The sequence below is a fragment of the Sinocyclocheilus grahami genome, unplaced genomic scaffold (genome assembly GCF_001515645.1).
Source record: "Sinocyclocheilus grahami isolate Dianchi unplaced genomic scaffold, SAMN03320097.WGS_v1.1 scaffold84.1, whole genome shotgun sequence".
Lineage (NCBI taxonomy): Eukaryota > Metazoa > Chordata > Actinopteri > Cypriniformes > Cyprinidae > Sinocyclocheilus > Sinocyclocheilus grahami.
The window spans coordinates 199556-220094 of record NW_015505263.1 but is presented as its reverse complement, the minus strand read 5'-3'; the positions used below and the strand labels follow the sequence as shown (position 1 = coordinate 220094).

General features: G+C 38.8%; 1 protein-coding gene across 1 annotated transcript in view; it reads left to right on the top strand.

Moving 5' to 3' along the window:
* LOC107586628 (nesprin-1-like) overlaps positions 1–20539 on the top strand; it is a 122246-nt gene that overhangs the window by 59719 nt on the left and 41988 nt on the right. The window contains exons 50-74 of the mRNA XM_016274082.1: positions 1257–1429; positions 1507–1816; positions 2417–2581; positions 2702–3058; positions 3147–3283; positions 5310–5487; positions 5564–5746; positions 6036–6179; positions 7937–8092; positions 9329–9493; positions 11058–11230; positions 14170–14323; positions 14416–14559; positions 14645–14809; positions 15765–16082; positions 16330–16485; positions 16782–16955; positions 17308–17634; positions 17756–17908; positions 17984–18151; positions 18437–18613; positions 18699–18845; positions 18953–19078; positions 19171–19347; positions 19966–20231. Coding sequence (XP_016129568.1) covers positions 1257–1429; positions 1507–1816; positions 2417–2581; positions 2702–3058; positions 3147–3283; positions 5310–5487; positions 5564–5746; positions 6036–6179; positions 7937–8092; positions 9329–9493; positions 11058–11230; positions 14170–14323; positions 14416–14559; positions 14645–14809; positions 15765–16082; positions 16330–16485; positions 16782–16955; positions 17308–17634; positions 17756–17908; positions 17984–18151; positions 18437–18613; positions 18699–18845; positions 18953–19078; positions 19171–19347; positions 19966–20231 — 4793 coding nt within the window. The remainder of the gene's footprint in view (positions 1–1256; positions 1430–1506; positions 1817–2416; positions 2582–2701; positions 3059–3146; positions 3284–5309; positions 5488–5563; positions 5747–6035; positions 6180–7936; positions 8093–9328; positions 9494–11057; positions 11231–14169; positions 14324–14415; positions 14560–14644; positions 14810–15764; positions 16083–16329; positions 16486–16781; positions 16956–17307; positions 17635–17755; positions 17909–17983; positions 18152–18436; positions 18614–18698; positions 18846–18952; positions 19079–19170; positions 19348–19965; positions 20232–20539) is intronic.

Here is a 20539-nt window from a genome sequence, read left to right as displayed (position 1 = left end):
GTGCGTGCAGACACCAGCGGGGTATCCCTCACACTGGCTACCAGACTGGGATACCGAAGGGCTGACCTTGAGAATCTGGGTGTGACAGACAGGACGTGACATGACTCTGGATGATCAGATGTGATGTAACGAGATTCTGGATGAATAACTGAGGCGTGACGAGGCTCTGGATGAACAGCTGAGACATAATGAGGCTCTGGCAGATCAGCTGTGACTTGACTCCGGAAGAACAACTGTGACTTGACTCGCCTCATGACGATCAGTTGTGACTCGACGAGACTCATGAATATCAGTTGTGACTTGACGAGACTCAGGATGAACAACTGTGACTCGACTAGACTCAGGAAGAACAACTGTGACTCGACTAGACTCAGGAAGAACAACTGTGACTTGACACTTTATGGTGGGTTTTTTCCCCATCCCACTGCATCTCATGTTTTTAAATGAGAAATGAACTCTGTGTGATTGGCTTTCCGCCCTTTGTATTAAACTATGCATACATACATGTTGATGTTTTGTTTATAGTTGTTTAAGCAACTTAATTAATTATAATTGGTTTATAAACATTATTTTAACATTATGCACTTTTGTCACAAATAGTAATTTTATCTTATGCTTTGAATAAACGTGCATTAGTAATATTTTGCTCGATGCGCCCTCTTGTGGCCTCAGAAGAGAAGCCAAAAGCTTTTCTTCACCCTAACTGAAATTATGCATTTTAAATTTGAATATAATTCGAATTTTGATAATATTTAAGTACAAAATTAGAATGTAGTTTTTCAGCCTTTTTGACAGCCCTACACTCTAATGCAATTAATTAAACCTAAACGCAAACTCTTCATCAATCATTATTATATATTAATAATATAATATAATATAATACCAAGCCTTTAACATTTTATTTTTATTTTATTTTATTTTGTTTTATTTTTAATTTTGAGATTACCAGTCTTGTCCATTAAAATGGCATGAATTTTATATGTTGCGTTTTGAGATCTGGTCTTGTCAATTATGGCATAGGCCATATATTTTATTAAACATGAACCTTTTGTCTGTCATCATTATTATATTATATATGAATGATATTACATATTAATATGTTATTGATACAAATATAACAGCCAGACCATTTTTTTTAATTAAATTTTGAGATTACTAGTTTTTTAATTAATAATGCACACATTTTTTTATGATTTTTGAGTACAAATTTATTCTGAAATGATATAAGCATTGACATTTTGATGATATTGTTTCAGGACATCTTGCTGATGAAGGGTGAAGGGGAGGTGAAGCTCAACATGACCGTAGGGAAGGGAGAACAGGTGCTGAAGAACTGCAGTAGGGATAAACAAGAAATGATCCGCTCTCAGCTCAAGAGTCTGAAGGATTCCTGGGCCAATATCCTCATGACCGCTATGAGCTGCCACAGGTGAGTTCCTGTCTCCTCTTATGAAGCCTCAGGGTAACTTGGCAGAATGCTGTAATAATCGTTTGTGTGTGATGCAGTCGTCTGGAGTGGACCGTGGCTCAGTGGGGCAGTTTCCTGGAGAGTAAAGCTCAGCTGCAGCAGTGGATGGAGATGGTGGAGCAGGAGGCAGGGGTGGCTCTGCCGCAGCAGCCCGGGCTGAAAGAGAAAGCTTCGCTACTGGAGCGCCTGCGGGCCATTCAGGCCGATGTGGAGGTCCATTTGTCAGCACTGACACATCTGAATGAGAAAGCTACAGAGCTGTATGAGAAGACAGGAGACCAGGCATTCGCAGAGGGACCGAAATCTGAGTTCAACACCCAGTTTACCAACATCACAGCTGTCATTAAGGTAAAAATATGTCATTTTATTTGAAATATAGAAGGCAAACCACTTGCTGTAAGTCACTCTAATCAAGCTTTATAAACAACATGAAACATATTTAACGTCCATAATTTGAAGTGTTTTATTTTGAAATTACTATTCTTGTCAATTATGGCATATGGCATATATTTTATTAAACCTGACTTCAAACTTCTTTGTTGATAATCATTATTATATATTATTATATTACTGATATAAATTTAACACCAGGGTCTTGTTTTATTTTATTTTCTACAGTACAATACAATGCAATACAATACATAAACCACTTCCTGGTAATTCACTCTAGATAATAGTGTCTACTGAATGCCTTAAAAAACAACATGAAACAGATGTTTTGTGTTAAGAAATGAATTGATTTCTTGGTTACATCAGCAAAAAAATATATATTATTAAAATTTTAATGAAAGACTTTAAAAACATTTCTTTTGAATAATAGTAATAAAAATAATAATAACAATAATATACATCAACGAATCATTAACAAAATTAATCATTTTTATTAAATAAGGTCAATTTTCTGAGTTTCAACATTTCTGATGTTTTGTGTAATGTCCTATTCTGCAGAATAAGGTGCAACAGATGGAGGAGATTGTCAAAGAGCATGAGCAGTATATGGTGTCGGTGCGTGACCTGAACGACTGGCTCACATCAGCTAAAGAAGAGCTTCAGCGCTGGTCAGACATGTCTGGAGATGCTGCTTCTGTTCAGAGGAAACTCTCTAAAGTCAGGGTATGTTAAACTATGCTGTGCTCTGATATCTTGTTGTGCACATAATAAGACCAGAAACATTTATTACGGAAGTTAATTTTGATTTCATGTGGACTTTAAAGCTTTGTGATTACATTTTAGGGGCTGTTAGACTCCAGGAAACAAGGCCATGAGCGCTTGACCCGTGTGCAGAGCTACGGTGCCGCCACACGCGACCACACGTCCACGGTGGGCTGTGAGGTTCTGGAGAGAGAGGAGGCCGGGCTGCTCTCGGCCTGGGAACAGTGGGAGCGCAGTGCTAAACACATGTGCTCTGGTCTGGAGGGCGTTCTGTCTCAGATGGCCAGCTCGGAGCAGGAGTACAACAGCTTAGCTGCGCAGCTGGAGCAGGACCTGCAGGAGTTCAGCAGCAAGCTGCAGGAGTGGCGCATCAAACTGGAGCAGGTAGAAGAAATGAGCTCCAGTGAAGAGGCTGTGCAGGGATGGCAGACAGCAAAGGTAAAGCCTACAGAGCAAATTATAAGCAATAATAATACAAAATTTCTGTTCTTTTAAAGTCACTGTACTTAATGTTTTTATGACTCAGGACGCCTTGGAAGCACTGCTAAACATTGAGCCCATGTCGGACAATTTGAAGTGTCAGCTGAATGACTTGTGCCGGTTCTCCAGAGATCTGGGTGCTCAGTCTGAGAGAGTATCTGCCCTCATTAAAGAATACAACAGGTAAAAGAGCTCAAGACCATGCAACTCTTCCAGGTTTTACTGTATGTTCTAGTTTTAGCAGAACATCTAAGTACACAGAGAGACTAGTGTTATTATTGTTAACTAAAATAAATATAATATAAACATTAGATCCAAATGTTTATATAATGAAAAATCTTAAAATTAAAATTAGAGATGTTACTGTAACAACGTTTGTAGGTCGGGAAGAAGGAGGCGGGAACCGGCGAACATTTAAACAAACTTTAATAATAAAATAAACTCAAAACAGCGCGACAGCCCCTCGCGGACGACTGTCGCGCACCAACAAAACCAACACACAAAATAAAGTCCAGGCCTGGTCCTCTCTCGTCTTTCACTGTCGTCACTCCTCCTTTGTATCCTTCCGGAGCTCCTCCGTGAGACTCGAGACCGGTGAGTGGCGCAGGTGTCGCGCATTCGCAATTACTCCACCGGCCTCGCTCCGTTCCCACGGCTCTCGGCCCCGCCCCTCTCGTCACATACCCCCATTGCCCCTCGCAGGCCGGGGGGTACTCCCGAGACTGCGCTCTACTCCCCCCCTCCCCCCTCCGGGGGAGCCGATCATGGCGGCCGCGGCGTACCTGGGGGTAAGGACAGACAGACGAGACGAGAGAAAAGGAGACGGAAGGATGAGGAGAGACAGACGAGAGAGGGGAGAGAGGAAAAAAGAAAATAAATTCTGGGTCCGGTTCCCAGACACACTGCCGCTCGGTCCTCAACCAGCTGAGAGGCTCTCCCTCGCGGTGCCATGCGATGGTACTGGACATCGTTGGTAGACGGCCCACCGCTCCTCCGCCTCCTGGCGGACGGTGATGGCTCCTCCTATCGAGGGCAGCCGGCAGCGAGTCCCCCGTTCCCTGCTCCTCCCCAATCATGGCGGATGGCAGCAGGCTCCGGCCTCCTGGCGAACGGGGCCGACTCCTCCGCTCCCTCTCGGACGGCAGCCACCCCTCCTCGACCCAGGAGCGCGGCAGCGAGCTCTCCATCCCCCCTCGTCTTCCATCGTTCCAGCACCACCGCCTCGGGCAGCCACCGGCGGTCTCTCCACTCGTTCCTGCTGCCCGATCTCCTCAGCACCGCGATCCCCCTCAGCAGCGAGGGCTCCTGGCAGTGTGCCCCTCCTTTCTCCCGGGTTTCGGCACCAATGTAACATAGTTTGTAGGTCGGGAAGAAGGAGGCGGGAACCGGCGAACATTTAAACAAACTTTAATAATAAAATAAACTCAAAACAGTGCAACAGCCCCTCACGGACGACTGTCGCGCACCAACAAAACCAAAACACAAAATAAAGTCCAGGCCTGGTCCTCTCTCGTCTTTCATTGTCGTCACTCCTCCTTTGTATCCTTCCGGAGCTCCTCCGTGAGACTCGAGACCGGTGAGTGGCGCAGGTGTCGCGCATTAGCAATTACTCCACCGGCCTCGCGCCGTTCCCACGGCTCTCGGCCCTGCCCCTCTCGTCACAGTTACCTTTGCACTAACTGAAGTAGTTTAAATACTAAAATTATTGAACCTAAAACTGAAAAAATAAATAAATAAATTAAAGATTAATATAAATTATTTAAAAAAAATGTAATACAATTACAAAAAGCACATAGCAAAATTACTAAAACTAAAACTTAAACCAAAATTAAAATGAAAACTGAAAATATAAAAATAACAGCTAATTCAAAATGAATAATTCAAATAGTTATGGTATAAAAACATACAAAAATAGTACTGCGACAGACTGGCCGAGAACATTTAAAAGCACCAATAACAGTTTTGTTTTTTCACATAACATTTCAGCAAACCTGAAATCAATGAAAATTTACCATAATAATAGTCCAGCATACAACAAAACAGCAGCTCATTCAAATAATTGAGCGTAAGCCACAAATGGTTCAACACAAACAGCATTGGAAATGAATGGAACGTTTGTGTAGAATCATATTTGAGTACTACATGGTATCAATGTTCAGATCGCTTCATTTGCATCAGTAGTTTGTAACATCTCTCTTCCTCCCCGTAGCCTCAGTCTCCAGGCGTCTCGAGAGTGTCAGGGAAAGGAGAAGCTCCTGGAGCAGCGCTTCCGTGCCGCTTTTCGAGACTTTCAGCAGTGGCTGGTCAATGCGAAAATCAATACGGCCAAGTGTTTCGATGTGCCTCAGAACCTGGCTGAAGCATCATCCAGCCTGCAGAAAATTCAGGTAACATCTTATTGATTTACTGTTGTTGTCCACTCAATTCAGTTACGATTCTGAGGGTAAGTTCTTCTTATTGCAGGAGTTTCTGAGTGACCGTGAGCAAGGCCACGGCAAACTGAACACAGTGTCAGCCAGCGGAGAGCTACTGATGAGCATCGCTGCCAAAGAAAGAGTGGAGTCAGTCAGAGCCAAAATCAACTCGGCCAGAGAAGACTGGAAAACACTCATGAAGAACCTGCACCAGAGAGAAACCGCCTTACAGGTGTCTGACCATCATTTGATGATAAATCCACACATCTGTTGAATCCGAGACTCTTTTGATTTAGACCTGTAATGCAATAACAACTACCTGCAATGTTCTAAAAATCTTGTTACATTTGGTATTCATGTTATTCGATATTTCTTGAAAGGTTAGAACATTACTTGCAATCTCAAGGTGTACTTAAGTAAATAATTTATATCATAGACCTCAGTAGACCAAAAAACATCTGATCTAGCTATAATCAGTCATTCTCACTTTAAATGCACCGTCATTGATTCTTTTCTTCCAGAATCTCCAGGCTCAGATGCGGGACTTTGAAATGAGCGTGGAGCCGCTCCAGGACTGGCTGAATGAAACCGAGGAGGCCGTTCAAGAGAGCAGCAGTCGGCTGCATGACCTCACAGCCAAGAAGCAGGAGCTGCACAGGTTACAGGTGCAGTACAGCGTAATCAAAACCAGCTCTACCCACAGCCATCAGCAGAAGAGCCATTCACAAGCAGCATTCTAGCTGATCGGAGTAGTTGCGCTGCTCAAATTATCTTTACAGGTTTTTTGTCAATATTTTGCTCATATGATTTTGTGAATATAGATATGTTTTAAATATTTAAATCAATTTATTTGAGATATATTTTTATTTTATATAAATATAGTTACGTTTATTTTTATTGTATTTATTTATTTATAGAGTGGGTTTGTTTTTTATGTATTATACATTATTTTTGATTTTAATATATTAAAGTGCCCCTATTATGGGTTATGAAAGGTTCATATTTTGGTTTTGGGAGTCCCCAACAACAGGTCGACATGCATGCAAGGTCAAAAAACACTTTGATTGTCTTATAATATGCATTTATTTTTACCTTACTTGCTCAACGACTCCCAAACGATTCGCTCAACGATTCATTTTTCCAAACCCCTCCTTTGCGTGACGCTAATCTGTGGTGATTGGTCTGATTGGTCTCATTTTCATTTCATCTCGCCTGTAATGCCTGATAAAGCAGTGTTTGTGAGCACAGTGCTGCTTTGTGTACAGCGTTACCGCGGAAACCACTATTTTTACCACTCCAAAAGCTGCACCTAGTGGCAAAGAATAAATTTGTATTTTCATTCAGACCAACACGAAAAGACCAACAAGTGGGCGGGCAATATGCTAATGTTTCATGATGAGGTCAACATGAAACGGCTTGGGATTCGTTTTAAAAACGACTCGTTTCAATGATTCAGAATCAACTCTTTCGTTTGAGAGACAATCACTTTATACACGGTGCACTTTCAGATTTAAAACTTTGCAGGATGTTTTCATTCACTTAAAGCTGTGTTACACACTGCATGAAAGGTACATTTTCAAAAATCTATAATAGGGGCACTTTAATGTGAACATGAAATAGCATTCACAGCACATTTAATTTCCATAATGGGACAAATTTCTCAGCGGAATTAGAAATTCAGTAAGAAACATGTATACTTTGGCTGTTGATTAAAATTATGCAATAGCCTGCATGGCTTTGGTGACATAATATGAAAAGCATAAGTAATTTTATTATGATGAAATTATGAAGATTTTTGCCAGTTCTATTTTAATAATATTATTTATATACTATTCTGGTATTTATTAATATTTTAAATAATTTTTATATTTTCATTTGTAATGAAACATTTTCTAGTTTTAGTCATTTTTGTGTATTTTTCATATTTAAAAATATTTAGTTTTGGTTTTATAATATTAGTATATCTAGCACTTTTTTTTAGCACACAATTCATTGCAGTTAGTGGCCAAGGCAACATTTAAATTTAGTTTTAAAGTTTTTCATCTAATATTTATATTTTATTTTATTTCAGCTTTGTTTCAATGAATGCAAACAAGTTTAATATTTTACAATTTTAGTTTTAGTTACAATAACAGCACAGGGCATGTGTATTATAAAAGTAAGTAGGGTCATATTGCGTTTCATGTTGACTTTAATGTCAAAATGTATGCAGAAATCAATCAGTGCATGTGATCAAATGTATAAGACAGCTGCATTCACATCATGCTTTAATCTGCATTCCTGTCATACTCATATTAACATGGCTTGTCCCCAGTCTCACGGTCTGTCCTGTTCATGTGCTGCCATGTTGCTTTATTAATCATCTGCTAACACAGGAGTGTGTGCGATGCTGCTCTGTGCTAACATGCCTGTGCTTTCACAGTCTCTGCTAGAGGAATTAGCCTCTAAGGAGTCTCAGCTGCACAGGTTGAGGGTGAAGGCCCAGCAGCTGTGGGACGGACACACGGCCGGAAAGGGCTTTGTGCACCGTGTCTCGCAGCTCTCAGCTCAGTACCTAGCTTTAAGCAACCTGACCAAGGTAATGTCCCGCCTGTCTGCCTGCTGGCTACCTGTCCCTAATGCTGCAGGGGTCGACAAACTGTATGTGTACATAGGGCTGTGTCCAAAACCTTAGGCAGCAAATGAAGGTGGAATGGCATCAAAATATGTCCTAATCTAGTGTTTATGTAATGTCCTGAGTGACACCAAATGGTGTTTTATTTTTTCATTTATTTTTTATGTAATATTTTAAAAAATAAATAATATTTTTTGTAATGTCCTGTCACCAAATGGTGTCTGTTGGAACAGTAAATCAATTTCTAAATTTAGATTTGTTTGTTTATTTGTATTTTTGAATCTTTTATTTCTTTTTTTAATTTTTTTTTATTTAATTTTAATTGTATTTATTTTTTCATTTATTTATTCATTTAAAATGATTTTGTTTTAGAATTTTTTTTTTTTTTTTTGTAATGTCCTGTCACTAAGTGGTGTCTGATTGGAACAGTTAATTTAGAACTCATTTAGAAATTGTAATTATTTATTTATTTAGTTAGTTAGTTTGATTGTTTAATTTGAAAGCATTTTATATTATATTTAAATAATTGTATTTTATTTGTTTAATTGTTATTTGTTTAATTTAATTTGTATTAGTTAATTTTTTTATTTGATTTAGGTTGATTTCTGATATAATTTCTACTAAGAAGTATTATGGTCATTAAGTATTTTCTTTGATATGCAAAATACAAATATGAATTTCTTCTACATCATTAGACATGACATTGTGACATCTGAAACCATTTTTCTTTAGATGTGCTTTCATATAAACACTGTTTGTTAAGTCATTGACCAACTGGTCAATCCCTTTGCTTTCGGACACAGTCAGTTTTGGGTGGAGAACATTTTTAACATGGAAACTTTATATGGAGTAATTAAACTTATTTTTTTCACTTCTAATTTTTTTATTTGTTGCACAGAAATTATGTATTTAGAGCAGTGTAAGTTGGCATTTTTATGGCCTAGTATCTACTAATAAAGAAAAAAATCATATGGATTAGACCTCCAGAATTAATAAATATACTGTACAACATGACTTGAAAAGCTCTCAGCTGCTTTCCTTTTAACACATTTACTGTTTCTATTAAGATACTTCCCTTACCGAATGATTAATTACTAAACTGTATGTTATGATTATGTACTGAATCCACAGTTACTCTCTCGAGTCACTTTATCTCAGGGATGTGATTATTCATCTGATTATGTTGTGCTTGTCCAATAGGAAAAAGCCTCTAGAATCGAGCGCATCGTGTCCGAGCACCAGCTGTTCTCGCAGGGCCTGAAAGAGCTGCAGAACTGGGTGGCTGATACCAGTCACATGCTGCAAACCTACTGCACTCCCACCGCAGACAAGAACGTGCTGGACAGCAGGATGATCAAACTCGAGGTGAGAGTATATGTCACCATAAATAACCTGATTTATTTCCAAAACAATAACTGGATGCCGCATGAATCAAACATAAAATGTAGTGAGGTCATGCAACATCAGTGTATTGTAGCATGCTACTGTACATACTACACTATTGAAATGTTTATTGTTGAATGTTGCATACTGCTTCCCATACTACTTTTAGTATTCAGTAGTACACTAGTACTCCATTCTGAACATTTCAGCTGAAGTATTCAGAATCAGAATCAGAATGAGCTTTATTGCCAGGTATGTTTACACATACGAGGAATTTGTTTTCGTGACAGAAGCTTCCACAGTGTAACAGAATGACAGTGACAGAACAAAAAACAATTGTATGTGCAGGTATATTTCAATAGACAGTTTTCTATGTACAGGTATATTATGTGCAAATTTGAGGTGTAGACTGAGTATGAGTGTTAGATAAATAAGTGTATGAGTGTATAAATAGTGTGTGTTCCACAGTTATTGTTAAGTGTTCATGAGATGGATGGCCTGAGGGAAGAAACTGTTCCTGTGTCTGGTCGTTCTGGTGCAGAGAGCCCCAAAGCGGCCCGTGGAACAGAGTGATATGCATTCTTTATTGTGGTATAACAGTGATCCAATATATTACTGTCTCTGGTGGGACATGTGATGTGCTGTCTGTATTTTGGCAGTTCACGGGAGAGATTGGCGTTATTAAAATCCCAGAGAATGATTAAAACAGAGTCCGGGTGTTGTTGTTCTGTGTCTGTGATCTGATCAGCGAGTTTCTGTAAAGCGGAGCTCACGTGCGCTTGCGGAGGAATGTAGACATTGACGAGAATGAATGAGCAAAACTCCCGTGGCGAGTAGAAAGGCTTACAGTTAATGAAGAGCACTTCTATATCTGAACAGCACATCTTCTTTAACACAGTTACATCTGTACACCACCTCTCATTGATGTAAAAGCATGTCCCGCCGCCGCGTGATTTTCCCATTGATTCTGCATCGCGATCCGCTCTGAACAGCTGAAAGCCCGGGAGACTCAACGCGCTGTCCAGAATGGCGTCTTTCAGCCAGGTTTCACAGAGCAGCAGATTTTGAAAAATCCTTATTTGTCCAGGAGAGCAGAAGGAGTTCGTCCGTTTTGTTGGGTAGAGAGCGGAGGTTCGCCAGATGGATGCTAGGCAACGGCGTCCTGAATCCGCGCTGCCTGAGCTTCACGACCGTCTGCGCGTCCTGAAGCGTCTGAACAGTGCTGCTGCTCCCCCGACTACAATGTCCAGCAAAACATCAGAATAATCGAAAACCGGTGAAATACCGGGCGGTGTGTACTGCCGAATGTCCAGCAATTCGTCTCTGGTGAAACTGATTGCAGGGATATAACTAAAGACAGGACAAACTAACAAAAACATAAAAACAACTGAGGAGCACGCCACGGAGGCAGCCATCACCGTCGGCGCCATCTCACAAAGAAAAATTTAATTAGAAAGAAATTCGGCTTTGCATTTCATTTCATGGCTCTTAGTATGTAGTGTACTTGTAATGAGGGTTTTCACATGAATGCATCTGTGTTTTCCAGGCTTTGTTGACGGCACGCCAAGAGAAGGAGATACAGCTGAAAATGCTGCTGACGAGAGGAGAGTCAGCCCAGAGAAACACCTCCGCTGAGGGTGTACTGCTGGTCCGCCAACAAATCGAAGACCTCAAAGACTCATGGGATGAACTGTTGTCGGCTTCTATTCAATGCAAGAGGTCAGTATGGTCTTATTAATATCAGTGCAGCGACCTAATGTGAGATACATCTGGCCTGGAGAAGACAGATATTAAAGGGGTCAACAACTTTTACAAGTTGTTTGAACTGAACTGTACACAACCACCCTATAATGATAAAAATCCACCCAGTGCTTTTTTTTTAATGTACTAAAATCTTTACCCCTTTCTCAAATCGAGCCGATCTCAGATGCCTGTCTGTGTGATGTCACACAGACAGGCCCCTCCCACGATAGTTTGATTGACAGTAGCGTTTCAGCACAGACTGGACTGGCATCTTACCTTAGACCCGCCCTGAGTGAGCTGTCATCAGTCCGCCATTGTTTCACCGCCGGAGCAGGTGTAGACAAGAATGACTCCTAAGTGATTGAGGTGTTCTGTTGTTGGATGTAATAATGAGCATAGCAGTCGTCATTTACTCCCGACATCTGAGCCGCTGAAAACGCAGTGGATTACGTTTGTTTCTGAAGGGAATGCGCCCCCCGACCTACATAAATGCATTTATGTTCATGCAAATCATTTGTGATCCAGCTTCACCTACAGAAGAAGTGAGTTTAATGTTTCGTAATGAATCTTTGCAAATCGCCTTCCCTAATAATGTGCTAATTAGCAAGTTTCACGATGAACTCGGCTAAAGTAAATAAAGTAAAGTCTTTCTGATAGCAGCTCGGAAGAGAGGGGCGGGGTCAGCAGAGTTCATTAACATTTAAAGGAAAATGCTACAAAACGGCTTGCTCTGAAAAGAGCTGTTTTTGACAGGGTAAAAATGTGTTTTTTACACTACCATTGAGAAATTTTAACCAAACTATGTTACAGACTTTTCATTAAGACCCTAAAGAGTCATATCAACTTGTGGAAAATGGGCATCGGATGACCCCTTTAAATATCTACTTTGATTCAAGTCATATTAAGCATCTACACTAAGATCTACACTAAGATCAAAATCTTACTACATTATGGTACATTTATACTGTGATTACGGTGTGTGTGTCTATATATATATTATAGTTGAGAGAAAAGGCAAAAAAGGTTTATTAAATATATATAATTACATTTTCATTCTGCTCTATATTTAAAATATTTTTTATTAAAAAACAATTTTAAATAAATATTATATATTACATTACAAATTTCATTACATATATTTATTCATATATTCACATGAATAATAAGATCTTAATAGTAAGACCAGCTTTACAGGTGCATCTCAATAAATTAGAATATCGTGGAAAAGTTCATTTCAGTAATTCAACTCAAATTGTGAAACTTGTGTATTAAATAAATTCAATGCACACAGACTGAAGTAGTTTAAGTCTTTGGTTCTTTTAATTGTGATGAAATTCTCAACAAATCAGAATATGGTGACATGCCAATCAGCTAATCAACTCAAAACACCTGCAAAGGTTTCCTGAGCCTTCAAAATGGTCTCTCAGTTTGGTTCACTAGGCTACACAATCATGGGGAAGACATCTGACAGTTGTCCAGAAGACAATCATTGACACCCTTCACAAGGAGGGTAAGCCACAAACATTCATTGCCAAAGAAGCTGGCTGTTCACAGAATGCTGTATCCAAGCATGTTAACAGAAAGTTGAGTGGAAGGAAAAAGTGTGGAAGAAAAAGATGCACAACCAACCGAGAGAACCGCAGCCTTATGAGGATTGTCAAGCAAAATCGATTCAACATAGCAGTCGTCATTTACTCCCGACATCTGAGCCGCTGAAAACGCAGTGGATTACGTTTGTTTCTGAAGGGAATGCGCCCCCCGACCTACATAAATGCATTTATGTTCATGCAAATCATTTGTGATCCAGCTTCACCTACAGAAGAAGTGAGTTTAATGTTTCGTAATGAATCTTTGCAAATCGCCTTCCCTAATAATGTGCTAATTAGCAAGTTTCACGATGAACTCGGCTAAAGTAAACAGTCCCTCAGAGAGCGGCTCGGAAGAGAGGGGCAGAGTCAGCAGAGCTCATTAACATTTAAAGGAAAATGCTACAAAACGGCTTGCTCTGAAAAGAGCTGTTTTTGACAGGGTAAAAATGTGTTTTTTACACTACCATTGAGAAATTTTAACCAAACTATGTTACAGACTTTTCATTAAGACCCTAAAGAGTCATATCAACTTGTGGAAAATGGGCATCGGATGACCCCTTTAAATATCTACTTTGATTCAAGTCATATTAAGCATCTACACTAAGATCTACACTAAGATCAAAATCTTACTACATTATGGTACATTTATACTGTGATTACGGTGTGTGTGTCTATATATATATTATAGTTGAGAGAAAAGGCAAAAAAGGTTTATTAAATATATATAATTACATTTTCATTCTGCTCTATATTTAAAATATTTTTTATTAAAAAACAATTTTAAATAAATATTATATATTACATTACAAATTTCATTACATATATTTATTCATATATTCACATGAATAATAAGATCTTAATAGTAAGACCAGCTTGCTTTCCAGAAGGCCAACAATTCACTAAAAATGTTTTTTTTTATTGGTAATATGAAGTATTCTAGTTTGTTGAGATGGTGAATTGGTGGGTTAAAAATTAAAAGAACCAAAGACTTAAACTACTTCAGTCTGTGTGCACTGAATTTATTTACTACACGAGTTTCACAATTTGAGATGAATTACTGAAATAAATTAACTTTTCCACGACATTCTAATTTATTGAGATGCACCTGTATATTCATTATTGAAATAAATGATGAATCGAAAATAATAATTGCTTTAATAACAGCTTTTCATTAATTGTTGAGTTAAAAACAAAAGACTCCTAACAGAATATCTAGCCCTATATTGCCAACTCTAGAATCCCATACAGCCAAAAGCAGTTCTTGATGAGAAGAGAGATCTTGACTGAAGTTGAATTTGCTTACTGTTGTTGTTTGGGTTTAAACAGCCAGCTGGAGGGCGCTCTGTCACAGTGGACAAGTTACCAGGAGGACGTGCGTCAGTTTGTGAGCTGGATGGAGACTGTGGAAGAGACTTTAAACTCTGCAGACAAACAGTGCTCTGAGATGAGAGACAAAACCGCCAACCTGGGCAAAGCCAAAGTATGGTGTTACTGTCAATGCTTTGAGTCTCCGAGTAATTGCATTCTAGTTGTTGTCAGTCCTGACATACTATACAAACATTCTCATTTCAGTTGCTCCTAGAGGATGTTTTAAGTCACAGCAGCATCTTGGATGTCATATCCATGAAGGGATCCAACATGGCCGAGCACTATGTCACCCAGCTAGAGATTCAGGACTTGCAAGAGCGTTACAATATTGTCAAAGATAAAGCCCAGGTATAATGCACCGCTCTCATTGGTCACCTTATAGAATATGCTGAATATTTGTGTTAATGGACTCTGCCATATTTTTCTGCCAAAGTGTGCAGTTGCCAAAGCGGAGGAGCTGGCGTCAGCCCATCAGGAATACCAGCGCGCCCTGCATGAGTTTAAAGACTGGCTGGAGCAGCAGCAGGAGAGACTGAGCTGCTACACACAGCTGGAGGGAGACGTCGAGACTCTAGAGGACACGCTACGCAAACTACAGGTCAGAAGACGTCTTCACGTACCTATTGTGACACATTATTTGTTCATTTTATCTCTCTTGACTTTAAAACATCTTGCAGGATATTTTTACGAATGCTTTTTATATTTAGTTATATTATATTTAGAAAAAATAATCTGGCGAATTATTTAAATACATCATAAACAAATATAAAATGCTTAACATAAGTAGAATGTGTATATTCAAACATATTATCAAAAATATATGAATCAACTTTCTGACTGTTTGAAATTACATTAAATAATGATGTATTATTATATATGTACTGTATATAGAGAGAGATTTGTTTACACCAGTATTTACCAGTAAATATTACTAATGCACTGATATAGTCTATTTAAATTTTGGTTCATTCGAATAGCTAATTATTTATATGTAATTATTATAATGTCTGACATTATAAATGATATAATTTAATGATTTTTCTGTTGCTTTTAAATAACATGCTCATAATAAATATGTAAATATATGAATATTTATATAGAATATGTATCAAAACATTATAATATATGCTAGAAAGATGCATAATTGTTTAATATTTTTGTGACCAGACAGAAGAAGAGAATACTGTTTTTTAAATTAAGTTAGATTGTTTTAATGTATAAAAATAATAATAATAATAACAGTTATTTGTATTATTATTTATTTTTATTAAATAATGAATTGTTATTAATAATATATTTTATATTTAAATAATTATATATTTAAATTATATTTAAATAATTACAGTTAAGACATCAAGTTTGCTCGGGGCCCCTGGTTTAGAGTCACTTATTTAAAGAAATGGCAAGATTGGCAAATACCGATGTAATTGCCAATATACTGTGCATCCATATTCATAATGGAAGTTTTTTTGTAATGTCTGCTGAATAGTTTGATTATTTGGGGTTTTAATATAAATATGCATTAGAGAAATTACTCTGTTATCTGTCTCCAGGAGCTTCAGGTGCATTGCACAGAGGGTCAAGCCCTGCTCAACACACTGCTGGTGACCCGAGAGCAGGTGATTCCATGGGGCGTCCCGCAGTTAGAGGACCGATGTCTGGAGATGGTCCAGCAGGAGTGGGGCTCGTATCAGACCCGGCTGGGTGACACCAGATCTCAACTCAACAGCGCTCTGGCCAAACTCCGGCAGATAGAACAGAAGTTCCAGCGGTTGGATAACTGGCTCAAAGAGATGGAAACTAAAGGACAATTACGCTCCGGCCGCCGCTCTGACAGAGCAACAAAAGAGGCCCAGCTACAGCTCCTGACGGTTAGTCTAGGAACCATACAGTGAAAAAACAGTGTAGGATTTACTTTGAATCCATTTTTACTGATTGCTAGTAAATTTCACAAATCTGCAGAAAGAGCAATTAACAGATTTTTTGAAGTAGAATAACTGAATTAGCATTTTCTTGTTTAACATACTCCAGCAGTCTTTGTTTTATTTGCAAAGAGAGCTGTTCCTGTAGAATATATGTATGGATGGAGTCTGATATGTTCTTGTGATATCTCTTTAGGGTTGGCATGAGGAGGTGCTGGCTTATCAGGAGGAGATAGAGGGTCTCAGTGTCCTGGCCCAACAAGTTTTAGAAGAGACGCCCATCAGCAGCAGAGTCAGCACTAGAGCTACACAACTCACGTCACGCTATCATGCCCTGCTGCTACACTTGCTGGTAGACTTTAAACATACACACCTAAATCAGGACATACCATAAACTACCATTGACTTTATATATTATATTATATTATATTATATTATATTAATTGTAAAGGAGTACAATTTTCAGAATAAAAATTTATTTTTATAATTTAGAAATATTTACTTATAAAGCACTCTTTTCTTTCTAAGATGTCTTGTCAATTTCTGGGACATTTTTAGTCAATTAGACATTAAATGATAGGATTAAAACACATATCTGTATAACACAAAGGATCATGCTAAATTTTACTATTTTAAATGTGTTTGTAGGACACCATTAAGCAACTGAAGGAGGAAGTTTCCTGCATTGAAGAATCCCAGAGTGTCTTCGGCACCTTCTCTGATTGGTTGAGCACAGCACAAAAGAACTTCAGCGGTGTGACCACCACCACCATTGATGTGGTTGATCGTGTTGCCATGGAGAAGAAGATGAAAAAACTAGAGGTAGCTTTGGTTATTAACTAAAGAGTTCTTTTTTTTTGTGGAAAAAATTAATACTTTTATTCAGCAAGGACACATTAAATTAATCAAGGATGCATTAAAGTGACAGTAAAGACAGTTATAATGTTACAAAAAAAATTCTATTTCAAATAAATGCAGTGGACTTGTGGACTTTCTATTCATCAAAGAATACTGCAAAAAGAATACTGTATCACGGTTTCCACAAAAATATTAATCCGCACAACTGCGTTCAACATTTATAATAATAAGAAATGTTTCTTGAGCACCAAATCAGCATATTAGAATGACTTCTGAAAGTTCACGTGCCTAAGAAACTTTATATTTAATGTCTCAGGCTCTGCAAGGTGACATGGAGCTGGGTCACACCTTCCTGAAGACCATGCGTGAAAAGACGGATCGTGCCATGACTTTCCTGGAGGAACCTGAGGCAGAGCAGCTCAAGGAAGAAGTCGACACCCGACTCTCCCAGCTGGAGGTGTTGATCAGAGCTCTGCGGTCAGAGCTCAGTGCCACAGAGAAATCCATACAGCTCTCCAAAGACTTCCTGGACAAATACAAGACTCAAACACAATGGCTTACAGAGACCAAATCACTGCTGGCGACTCCAGTGGAGCCAAAAGCTGAACTTTACCAAAAGAAGGCTCAGCTAGCCAAATACAAGGTGAGCAAAACACTTATGTTTTGGTGAGTAAAGAAGATACATGCACTGAATTAGTTATGCGGATGACAAATGTAACCATCTTCAGAGAGTCATGTCAAATGTTTCCTTTGTCCCCTTCTAGACAATCCAGCAGACCATCCAGTCCCATGAGTCAGCAGTCAAATCAGTTATAGAGAAGGGAGATGCACTTCTTGAAACAATCCGTGACCCGTCTATCAGCGAGAACATCAGCAAGCTGAAAGCTGACTATCAAGAATTATGCAATGATGCCAAGGTACTGTCATGCAAAAATGGTCTCGGCTTCCTAGATTCCATGCATTATTGCTCATCTAATATTGTTCTGTTGTAGGTCCACGTTCAGAGTTTGACGGAGAGCGTGAGAGAACATGAAGACTATAACAGTGAACTCCAAGAAGTAGAGAAATGGCTGTTACAGATGTCTAGCAGGCTGGTCACCTCTGATTCCATGCTAAGTGGTAATCTAGAGACAGCCACACAACAACTAGCCAGACACAAGGTGTGTTATTATTGCTATTATAGCATCCAAATATCCCATGAACAATAGCTTTACAGTAACTTGCAATCAATAAAACTACCAAAAATCCTTGTAGCATTCACATGAACGTTTATTTTCGTAGTCTGTTTACTTTTGTAGCACCTGGCATATTACACTGTTTGTACATCTTTATACTTTTAAATATATATGCACATATGTTTTGGGGAATTACTGACTTTCCTTACCTTCATTTTTGTCAATTCTTTTTCTATATCATTTGACGTGATTTGACCTGTTTCTTCACAGGCAATAATGGAGGAGATAGCTGGTTTTGAGGAGCGTTTGACCAGCCTGAAGGACAAAGGCGAGCATCTCGCAAGTAGCTGCACACAGCAAGTACAGGCAAAGATCAGTCAGCAGATCCAGGCACACCAGCAGGGAACCAGAGACAGTTATTCGGCTATTTGCAGCACAGCTCAGCGTGTGAGCACTCCTGCTAATAAAGGATCTCATTATCAGAAATATCATCTTATTATTTCGGTCTAATGGTTAACATTTGGCTCATCAGGTGTATCAGAGTCTGGACCGTGAGCTCCAGAAGCACGTCAGCCATCAGGACACACTGCAGCAGTGTCAGACGTGGCTGTCCACCGTTAAAGAGGAGATCCAACTGCAAGCGCAGACTCCCTATGGCCTCCAAGAGGCTCTGAAACAGGTAGATGCCACAGAGCTGCAGAATGATTCTATGCTAATACAAACCAGTTTCAAAGTTGTCCAGACAACCTAAATATATTTAGTTACATTTTGACTGCTTATTCACAGGTGAAGCACTTTAGGGCTCTACAGGAGCAGGCCAGCACATATCTGGACCTGGTTTGTTCAGTGTGTGATTTATCTGATGAGTCTGTGAGAGCCACAGCTGCCAAAATACAGGAAACCAAAACGATGGTGAGTTTGATTACACAGAATCAACTAACACTGCTATGGGATATGAAATTATACAGTTACTAATAATGTGATTGATATTGTGAATTCTTCAGATTGAGGAGAGGATGACCATTTCTCAAGAGCTGTCGGATAGCTGGAGGGAGATTAAAGAGCAAAAACAGGAACTCTCAACACTTTTCCAAGATATGGAACAGCAATTGCAAAGTCTATCCAGGAGACCAGCTGAGTTGGAGCCCAAGATTGCTCAAAACATGCTTGATCAAGCCAAAGTAAATGTCATATTTATGTTGAATTTTATATATATAATTTTCAAATAAAAAATCTTTAATATGTAATATATATTTATACACGTACACAAACACACACACACACTCACACACACACACACACACACACACACACACACACACACACATATATATATATATATATATTTTTTTTTTTTATTATTTATTATTATTATTTTTTTAAACAACTTAGAATGACATTTACATACTTTTAACTTCTATAATTTGATGCACTTTGAATCAAACTATATATTCATTTGGAAATAATGTAGGGTTGGATTTAGTTTTTTTTATTGAATTATGTAAAGTAGGCTATGATTTTATTGATTTATATTATTTGTCACATGCCCTGGCATTGATTACATCAGCAGGAAGGCGGAAAAAGCAAAGTGTTTCCATTGTGGAGATAGTTATTACATTTTGATGATAGATTATGAAAACAGACATTTTTATTTTTAGAATAACGTGCGCAGATGAATTGTTCACATTAGGACCAGGGTGATTTATTTATAACATAAAAGAGTGTTTTGTTTTTTTTCATTTCTCATGTTGTCTCTTTTTATACACTTGGCTTATTCTCTGTGCTCATGTTGCCTGTAGGAATTTGGCCAGCAGCTTCAAAACAGACAAAGCACTCTGACTACAATGACAGAGCTTGTAAGTAAGCTGACAGAAGGGCAGGAGTCTCCTGAGCATACAGAGATTGGACGACTGAGCCATGCATGGTTGGAGCTGTGCCATCAGGCCAACAATCTGCAGGCTCAGAGAGAGGAAGATCTGCAGAGGACTAAAGAGTATCATGACTGCATCAGTGCCATGGAAGCCCTCTTTGAGCAGGTGTCCAAGGAATGGGACAACCTGGCCAGGTAAAACTGTTATTCAGGATTTAGTGTAAATGTATTCATATGTCACTTTTAATTAGTGTTACAACGGAAGTGTAATTTGAGACTTCTGGGAGTTACATTATTATTTTATGATCTTGTAGAACTGATGCTGAGAGTTCATCTGATCATTTGGAGGCTCTTCGGAAGCTCTCGGTTGTTCTTAAAGAAAAGAAAAGCACACTTGAGGACCTCAAAGAGCAGAAGCAAAAAGTAATGTACCACTTAAACCTGGATGATAAAGAGTTGGTGAAGGAGCAGATTGGCCACTTTGAGCAGCGATGGGCCCATCT